The 10436-nt window shown below is 42.3% G+C and overlaps 1 protein-coding gene across 2 annotated transcripts in view; it reads right to left on the reverse strand.

Annotated features, from left to right (window-relative positions):
* C1QTNF7 (C1q and TNF related 7) overlaps positions 1 to 8629 on the reverse strand; it is a 100553-nt gene extending 91924 nt beyond the window's left edge. Inside the window, exon 1 of one of the 2 annotated variants that reach the window (XM_070261749.1) lies at positions 8472 to 8629. Coding sequence is in view for 1 of the 2 variants with exons in the window: in NM_001242530.1 (NP_001229459.1) it covers positions 8148 to 8160 (13 nt within the window). In the remaining variant the exon portion in view is untranslated. Of the gene's footprint in view, positions 1 to 8147 lie in introns of both variants that reach the window. The other variant, NM_001242530.1, reaches the window with a different exon arrangement.
* Positions 8630 to 10436: the final 1807 nt, after the last annotated feature.

Genomic DNA, 10436 nt, shown 5'->3' on the forward strand with positions numbered 1-10436 from the left:
AAAGCAGAACAAGGACCAATTGAGAGACATTAAAAACGACCATATTCTGATATAATAAAGAAGAGCATTCTGGTGACCAGTGGTGTTTTCATGGAAGGAGCTGCCTTATTAACTATGAGCTTTGTGCTGCTGCTGGCATTGAAGCTGAGGGTGAAATTTGTAATGTAGATAAATTCTAAAAGTCTGCTTGGATATCATTCCATCTCAGTCACAGGGACAAACAGGAGGAGGAGCAACAACTTCTGTGATATTTTAAGGGCCTGGCACAGAAATTGTCTTCAAAAAATGAGAGTTTTTGTTAAGCCTCCAGATTATTTTCGAATCATATAAAATTGCCATTTTTTTTGTTGGCAATAAATGGTTGAAGGTCAGCAGTTTTATATGGTTCAACATAATTCCCACAAAGGCAGGGGAATGGACTCAATTCTTTAGACTTACATCTTGTAGAGAAGACGGATGCCCGAGAAATTGTGAAGAGTTCACTGTGCATGGGTATTGGGTTGTTCTGGGCTGAATGCTGTCCCCCCAAAATTTATATTTTGAAGCACCTCAGAAGGTGACTGTATTTGGAGACAAGGACTTTAAAGAGGTGATGAAGTTAAAATGAGGCCCTGAGTGTAGACTCTAATCCAATCTGGCCGGTGTCTTGATAAGAAGAGGAAATTTGGACACACAAAGAAATACCAGTGGTGCCCTGCACAGGGGAAAGACGACGTGAGGACACAGTGAGAAGGTGACCAATTGCAAGCCAAGGAGAGAGGCCTTGGAAGAAATCAAACCTAACACCTTGGTCTTGGACTTCTAGCCTCAGAACTGAGGAAGGTAATTTCTCTTGTTCAAGCCACTGTGTCTGTGGTGTTTGATATACCATGCGTATACGTGGGTATCTCCTATATGGAGAACAGTAGGGATGAAGGTGGACAAGGAGGGTGGTCAAGAAACAGATTTTCACAGTCCCCCTAAAATCATGCCAAGGAATGTGGTCTTTACTGTGAAAGAAAAGAGAAGATGCTAATGATCTGAGAAACTGATGCGAGCACCTGTGATAAAATGGATTGGTAATTCTGATAAATTCAAAGTATTCCTTAAATAAGATTCTGTTTATGTCAAATTAGATTTTAGAGTGGAATGGGATGAAAATTACTTCATAAAAAGTCTTTTCTAAAAAAATTAATGGTGCAAGAAAGAAACTGAAAAAATTTAGTTACCAATTCAAGAGAATAAGCTGCTTTGGGGATGTTAGCAATTGGCAAGGCCACTAACTAATGTTTTGATGACAGCTCTCAGATGCTGTTGGAGTACATCTGGTGGGACGCGTTTTAAGGGAACTACATCGGTCATTGTTTTCTGTTATTGGTAGCACAAGAAGGGCCTAAAAGTTCACATATTTAATACTGTTCTATAATTAGACTTTTACGAAATAGAATTAACTCCCTCTCCTCGACTTGGAGGCAGACAGACAAAGTGTGTTGGAGTTTGAGCTCTCTTCTAGCTCTGTGGCCTTGGACAAGTCACTTCACCTTGCTCTCATCTTTCAAAAAGGACTATGTCTCCCTCCCTGCGGCCTGGCAGGTGAATGATGAGATGGAATGATAAACCGTTCTGTGGGATTATGGCTGTATCAAGCAGAGTCACACTATAGCAGTCCCCCTTTCTCCACAGGAGATACATTCTGAGACCACCAGGGGATGCCTGAAACCTCAGATGGTACCCAACCCTATGCAGTCATGTGTCGCTTACCTATGGGCTTACATTCTAAGAAATGCATCATTAGGTGATTTTGTCATTGTGCGAACATGATACAGTGCACTTACACAAACCTAGATGGTATAGCCCACTACACACCCAGGCTACATGGTACTAATCTTATGGGAGCACCATTGTGAATGTGGTCCATCATTGACCAAATCATCATTATGTAGTGCATGACTGAATGTACTATCTTTTATCCAAGACATATCTACCTATGAAGAAGTTTAATTTATAAATTAGGCACAGTAGGAGATTAACAATAACAACTAATAATAAAATAGAACAATTATAACAATATATTGTAACTAAAGTTATTGTAGATCTTGTCAACCCCAGCATACAATTTTTTTTCTTTCCTTATTAAGTCTAGAACTTTCACCCTTCACTTAAAGGAAGCATTTTATGGCTTCTCTTTGGCATATTCGAATTTCCAGCATCACTACTCTTGTGCTTTGGGGCCATTATTAAGTAAAATAAAGGTATCTGAACACAAGCACTGTGATATCATGACAGTTGATCTGGTAACTGAGGCGGCTACTAAGTGACTAGCAGGTGGGCAGTGTATACAGTGGGTAGTGTATACAGTGATGAAACATCTGCTCCATCTCTTAGTGCTTGTAGGATATTACGTAAACAACTCACCTGTCTGCATCTGAAAAATGGGGACACGGAGATGGCACATATGAAGTACTGGCACACGGTGCTTAATAAAAAGACTCCATTAAGCTGATCATAATAATACCTTCAACCAAGCAGCTGTGGGACAGCCATTTTACTGGTTATTGGGGCACACATTTCACTGACAATTATTGAATACCTATTGGGTGTGTGACAGAATAACTTAGGGAAATACTTATTTGCATGTCCTCCACCCTCAACTTATTCTAAGAGTGTTGCCCAGTGAATTGGATTTCCTTGTTTAAAGGTTGGGCAGGCAGAGCAGGAAGCAGAAGTTTCTTGAAAATGACCCTGCTTTTCTTTTCTGCAAGTCCAAGCCCAAGAATATACACTGGGAGAGGAGGGAAAGAAGGACCTCTGACGGGAGGTTTCCCCGAACCTGGAGAGACTGGGGGTCAGGGATCCACGCATCTGTGAGAAATGGAAATGATCACTCTGTGTGTCCAGAGGGGAGGGCTGGCTAAGATTGCTCAGACACTAGGTTCCTGGCCCTGACAGTGATTCCCAGTTCCCAAGCATGGTTTGAAAGCAGAATCCACAGACACAAAAGGGACAGATGATTTATAAGAGTGGGCATAATTGGTGTGCAGGACGACCTCCCTGGTACTGGAGGTGGTGGGGGTAGGAACCTGATACTTTCTGAAACTAACATTCTTATAGGCATGGACTCTTGGAATTAGATTCAAGATGAATTAAAGAAAATAAAGAAATGTGACATCTCTTGCAGACCTGTGTTTGTAGATTGTTCAGTCTTACTATAGTTGGAAGGCATTGGAGAATCCAAAGATGAATTAATTCCTCCTCTCTAGAAGCTTACCACCTATGTGGGAGCTGGAGGAGCTTATAGGACACCTACATGAATAACTATCGTTCAAAAGCACTGCAAGATCCTGCGGTGGAGTGAGCTGCAGTCAAAGTTATCATTCACAAGAGCTAGACAGCTGAATTTTGCAAAAGGCAGCCAGCCAGGAGGATGGATAAGAGTTTCCCCTGAAGGGATCTATTAAAATATACCCTCTGCCAATCATTGCATGCCCATACCACCATTACGTAATTGCCATAGCTACAAACTCATAAAACTTTTGTAGACCCTAGAGTTCTTTTGGAAATAGGCCTGCTTGGTATGAAATCTGCTTGGTATGAGAAATCTGGAAACTAGTGATCGAATAGAGAACTGTATAGTTAATGATTTCCATAAAAGTGCTTAAGAGTTTTATCTTCATGGAGTTTGAGAGCTGGGAGGGCTCTCAGAGGTCAGCTAGCTCCTCCTTCCATTTTACAGGGGTAAATATGATGCCCAAGTAGAATCTGGATTTCTTGAGGTCTCGGGGTTGTTATTCTGAAAGACCACTATGACGGTCAAGGCCTCGCTGTAACAGGTTTAGGAAATGACGTCCAACGTGCATCCCCAGCCCTTCACCGCTGTGTGGACAACTGCTGCTCTACGTCTCGCCCGGACAAATATCTGTTCTCAACTGGAGTTTTAGCCTCTGTCCCTCCTATACACTGATTAATTATCTTAAATCATTGTTCTAATAAACCGCCAGGGAGTTACTTTCTTGTTTACGAACTTTTAATGACTACTTCATTAAAAAAATCCGAACTTTGTGGTTTGGCATTCAAGGCTTTCTATGATCTGATTCCAACCAAGTCTTTTTTTTTTCCCTCAATCAAGCCTTTTGAGTTCATTTCCCTCCATGCATGGATTTCGTTCTGCCAGTCCGGCTTTCCTGTTACGCCCCACACTGTTCTTTTTCATGCTTTTGCTAATGTTCTTTACTCTGCCTGGAATGTCCCTCCCACCAATCTTTATCCACCCTTCAAGGCCAAATTCCACACCTCCTCCAAAGAGTCTTCCCCAGGTGGGGGACACGGTTCAGGATGACCTGAGCGGGAGACCGTATTCTGCCCCTTACTTCCTGGAAGACTTCAGGCAGGTTACCGAATTTCTCTAGGGCTCAGCGTTCTCATCTGTGAAATGGGCAAGTCAACACCCACCTGGTAGCCTTAAAAAGTACTTATGGGTTAGTCATATTGTAAAGTACTTAGCACAGTTCCTTGTACGTGGTAAACATCAAAGAATGTTACGTATTACTCTGATTATTCCGGGGACCTGTGGTCTCCTTTTCTCTGAACTCCCATTCTCTTAGAGCCTGTCTTATATTCTTTCTTGTAAATCTAATTTTGCATTTCAGGTATTGGAAGACACATTTTATTTTCCTCATCGGATTGATAACTCTTTGTAGGGTAAGACCATGTTTTATTCTAGCTTGTGTCCTTTGCTTTGCCCTCCATACAGGAGGCTCTCAAACCACAGGCAAACGCTGACATTTCAGGTGTGAAATTACGGACAAGAATTTGCTTTACTGTCACTTTTCTCTTCCTTCTAAAAGTTGACAATAGTTAAAAAAAGAAAAAGTCAATTTATTTAGGTATGAGAATCCCAGTTGTTGGGCTTCCATTTCATAGGAGTACGGAAATCAATTGGTGACACAGGTGATGGAGATGGATAAATTTCAGTTAAATTTTGGGAAACTTCATGCACTCAAAGCCCACGTGGCCTCAAATCACCAGGCCAACTCAACCTCACCATTTTCCAGCATGCATTCTGCATTCCATGTCTGTGTGATCCTCCTTGGAAAAAAACGGTTCCATGTTCTAATGAGTTTGGAAAACATTAAATTCTACTGACCCACTCATGGAGAGACAGAGGACATGTTAGGAAACTAAAACATGTGAGAAGTCCTGTGGTAGAGAAACCAGGATTTAATACAGAATACAAATAGCTAACATCCATTGAGCTCTTATACGCCGACACTTTGATAGTAGGCCCTTTACATGAAAACTCTAATTTAATCCTCAAAATGTCCCTATAAGAATAGATATAATTATTACTCTCAGTTAAATGAAGAAACTGATACTTGAATGGGTCCAAGTTTGCACAGCGGTTAAGGGGTAGAGCTGGGATGTGAAGTCAGACCTTTGTGACCCCAGAACCTGAGTCTGGTCCACCTGGTCCACTGTGGTGCACAGCTTTCCACATGCCCAAATTTGTCTAACCAGGCAGTATCTTTGGTTATTCTCTTATTAATACTCCATGAGACTCATATTCCTTGGGATGCGCTTTGGGAATGGAGCCTCGCCATCCCATGCTCTTTTGTTCACGGGAGCAGCCGTGATCTTTCCCCTTAGTGTCTTTGCTTGCTGGCCTCTGCCTGGATGCTCTTGCCCGCTTACCTCACTCATGACACCTCATTCCTCTTTCAAGGTCTAGTTCAAGTGTAACCCCGTGGGGCACTTTCTTTGATTTCAGCAGGCCAATTTGCAACACCTCTCTTTGCATTCTGCACGTACTTTCTACTTTGTTAATGTTTGTGTCTTTGTCAAAGGCCCTGTTCAAAGAGCCTTGGTTTCTGGCAGAGTGGACATTCCATTAAGGATCAGTGAATTACAGTGGTGTCTCTTTCCTAGCCCCTTGGGGGGTTTACTCCTGGGCCTTTTCAGGTCCTGGTACACAGACGTGGGGTGTGCTACTGTAGCCGGCACCCTGGGCTAAGCCTGGTTCAAGCCCGAAGCCGCACTTCCTGGCAGTTCATTAGTTAACACTCTCCTCCCTCTGTCCGCCCCCCGCTCCCCCCCTGCAGATGTTGCCTCTCTCCCAGCCCAGCCTCTCTGAGGTGAGGAGGTGCGATTAGGTCACATTGGGCTTCTCGTCAGTGTCCTTTTTGGGACAATCTTGACCTGTCCTTTCCAGGGCGCCGTCCAGGTTTCATTACAAAGTCCCCCAGTGGCCCAGTGGCCGCGCTGCGGATGAGTCAGCTGGCTCGGGGTTTCATTAGCAACCCTAATTGCCCTTTTGTTTTTGTCCTCTCTGGGGCCTTCTCGGGCCCAGAGGTGGGGCCTGGCGGGTCTGGCTTCCAGAAATGCCGCCAGCCTCCATGGGAGCTAGCGATGGGAAGTCCAAGCTCCACTCCCGAGCAGTCACGTCATGCCACACTGCGCATTTCTCGGCTCCACCCATCCCCAGAGTGCACTCAGGCGCCATGCAACCACCGGCCATCCCAGCTCTCCAGCTGCCTGCAATGAAGTCATGGGGTGGGGTCCTGGAGACCCCCTCCAAATAGGGTGGGGGTTTCCCCAACTGGTCTGGGAATGGCCGAGAGGACGAGAAGGAGGAGATGGTAATACTCTTGTCTATCCAACCCACCTCTCCCTCTCTGGATGTTGTATGGCGGGTGTGGATAGAAGTGGCAAGACGAAACGCGCAGAGAAGCTATGGGAAGAAGGGCAATGAATTGGCAGACACGCACGAGTCCCTCACTTCCTCCTCCACTAATGAGGATGGATGGAGAAGGAGCGAACAGTTTCTTTTGACCACCTGGCAATGAGCTGATTGAGCTACTAGCTCCCTTTTCTATCATAATTGTCCTTCCTCTGATCTTAACGTCTTTCCTTTCACTGAGATGGCAAAAGGCAAGGGAAACCGCTATAATTCACCTTAGGTAATTACAGTTTGACACAGAAGGAAAAAATGTCCCAGAAACAGAGTAACAGCTGGTATAGCAAGGCAGGTAGAGCCCTTTGCAGCCCAAGCACAGCGTCCCTAGGGCAGTGCCTCACATTCTCACCCAGGCCTATTGAGCATGTTTGCTAGTGTTTCTGTACCAGACAGAAACCCATCTAGGGTTTACAGACCGAGGTCGCCTAGATATCCTAAACCACTCAAGCTCCGTCAAACCCACAGGGCTTTTTAACCTCTGCCTATGAGTTCATATGTGTGCACGGAGGAATGAAAGTGGGACTCTGCTAAAATCGCAGTCAGCCGGAAGAATTTGCAGATCTCAGCAGATATCTAGCTTTTTGCACCTGGAATTCTGCCTCAGAAAGATGGGAACACTGATAACAGAGACTTTCTCTGGGAAATAGGAACAACACATCACCATTTACGTGTCCCTCCACCTAAAACCACAAAATACTTCTCGTATGACCAAGGCATAGAAAAACAAGGAATATCTTAGTCTCTCTGCTCCCTACCTGTCTCTGAGGCACAGTCAAGAAAGCAAAGCCACCCTATTCAGATAACAGCATGGTCAGTCAACTGCAACTTGAATTAACAAACTTGGAGTTGAACTTTTTTCCCCAGGACATAATAACCGTAACATCCTCTCCTGTGGTTACAAAGGAAAGTCAAATGGGTTATTTAACTTTTAAAAACATATTCTGCAAAACAAACTTATAAGAAGTCATAGTAACCACATTTATGAGAATTTTTGGAATGATATTAAACTCTTCTGTGGGAAAGATTTCTCAGTTAATAGAAAGATCATTGCTCAGGAAGTTGAGTTGCATTTAACGGGATAAGAAAACATAGATACTCTGTCCTTGGCAATAAATTAACCCGTTGCTTCACTAGTGAATGCTGGGCACATCAGATTGGAGATGCTGAAGACCCGCACACATTTCCTAAGAGAAATGGCATTTTTCATATAGTCAAAGATATTTCACAGAGCTTTGTGCATCAGGCGGAATAGAAAGTAGGAGAAAGCACTACCGCCGAATTTATCATTTCCAACTTCTGATTTATCGTTTGTTGACGTACTTTCTACAAGTTCCCCATTTCTTTACAAGTAGCTGTCTTAAGTTCTTCCAGTAAATATTTTTGATGAAGGCCAAACCGGAGGGAAAAATAGAAAAATGCAGTGAAAATGGTAGCTTACCTTTTCTAGGCATTGCTGTTATCAAACTTTGCCTCCCCAAATGAGGCTTTCTTGCTTTGGTTGTCCCATAAATTTAGAAGCCATTAAAAAATTTAAAGCAGAAATATGTTTATTATTCAAAGCTGCTTCAAAACAATACAAAAAATAGCTTGATGAAAAATGAAGTGCTCGTCTGAGCCTGAGAATGCGTTTGAAGCTTGGAGCTCATGCTGTCGTACGAAGTTTTGCAACTGTCTTTCTCAGTTTAAACAGCCTCCCGCTCCTCCCAGGCACTTGCCAACTTCTATAATTTAAAGCAACTGCGATCCTTCCCATAATACTCACATTTCAAAGAGCTTAATATATACTCTCGTTAGGAACACGTAGGAGTGGGCGACGTTTTTCTGCAAACCCCAGACAGAGGCGAAAGAGAAGCAAAGGTTTCAGGTATCTAAACAGTTCTATTTCTCTCTTATCCATTGCTCTTCTTTCTGGTTTCCTTCAAGTTGCTTTGCCTTCTCAAGCAATGCCTTGAGACCAAATGGCATCACTTCACTGGGAGCAAAAAAGCACATAGAAAAGTTTATGTCCCAACTTATGGAACAATGAAACTAGTGAAATTGTGTTTAAACATCAGTTTTGCCAACACGGTTGTTTCTGTGCAATTCTTTCCCTAACTCATCTGTTTGAAAGTTTAAATTAGTGTACATTGCGTTTTCAAAAAGGGGAAATATCTAAAATGATGTTGTTTGCATTGGTCTTATTTTAGCCTTCATCCTGTACATGAATCGTAATCTCATCTCTAGGAAGGATCCTCATTTTGCAGTCTGTCCATGTAGCTGAATAAATCTTCTGACATTTAGTCGGGAGTCCAAGATACCCATTTTACTATTTTTGCCACCCTTCCCCAACTTCCATTAATCTCATACACACACACACACACACACACACGCACACAAGCATTTGTGACTTCAAATTACAATCAACTTAAAGTGTGGTCAACTGAAAATGGTGATTTAAACAATATTTGTAGTATATCTTAAAGCAGGTCTTTCTCACTACCTGATAGATACTAAGGGCTTAAGAAATACTTCCTGAATGAAAAATGTATGGCATAGGTTCAGAGCCGTCCACAGTTTTGACAATTTTAGTTTGCATAATTGTTCCCATCAGGGAAGGTTAATATGTCAAAGCTTGTACAGAGAGCAAACATAGAATAACGCGTGCCTTTGCCAGATTTAATGAATAGCTATGATATAATAAAATCCCCTAAATGAGTCTAGAAAACATTTGTTAAATAAATAAACCATTTGGTGGAGAACAGAAATGTTGACACAGGCACAATCTATTAAGTATGCTCACTGTGTAAACTTCTGCAAACAAGTTTCAGGACAAAACCTCATTCAAAAACTGTAACATACTTATTTCAAAAACTATAGATGGTTTTCCACTATGTTTTTTGAGTCACCTAAAGTGACTGTTATGCTATGGATAGAGGATAATACCTCTGATTGAAATTGTGTAAACAGAGAGGAGATCTAAAACTACAGGGAAATGGTCAGGTTTCAGATTTTCTTTGCTATGAAAGCAGAGAAAAAGCTGGAATCTATTTTTGCTCTTGCTTCTACTGGGGAAACATCTGGAGGCACAAACACGTATAGTGTCGTACACCTGGATCCACCACATTCCAGTCATGTGCCTTGGATGTGTTACTTAATTTTTTTAAGTGTTGATTTCCTTAATTATGAAAGATTAAATACAAATATGTTAAAACAACCTATTTGCATATATGTATAAATTATATTTATTCACCAAATATTAATTAAGCATGTCACTTTGTATATCAGGTACTTAGCAAGACCCATGTATGAGTCACTACGATTTATCACGGCAGCTAGTGTTACTTCTCCTAATATCAAAATTGGTAATGGGGATGCTGCTCTGACAAAAATCTAACCTTGGTGACATTGGCCTACACAGTCAGGAGGTGAGTGGCAGGGAAACTGAGACCAGAGGCTAGAAAGGTGAAGAGTCTGGTTTTGCAGTGGCAAAACCTTAGGTGGAACTGACACCTATGACAACTTGGAAGGTCATATGTGCCAAGTAACCTTTTAGCTCTAAAAGAAGAAGATGGGGAAAAACATTAGTTGTGTGTGTTGGCCACTGTTGACTGGGTTTGGCAAGGTGTTTCGAGAATGAGATGAGCCCAGGAAAGAAATGGCTAAATTACAACCAAATAAAAGGGAATAGAGAGACAGTACATAAAATTGATGGCTTGCAGGAGCCTACCAATTTTTTGAGGGACTCAGA

The sequence above is a fragment of the Equus caballus genome, chromosome 3, assembly GCF_041296265.1.
Source record: "Equus caballus isolate H_3958 breed thoroughbred chromosome 3, TB-T2T, whole genome shotgun sequence".
NCBI classification, from domain to species: Eukaryota; Metazoa; Chordata; class Mammalia; order Perissodactyla; family Equidae; genus Equus; species Equus caballus.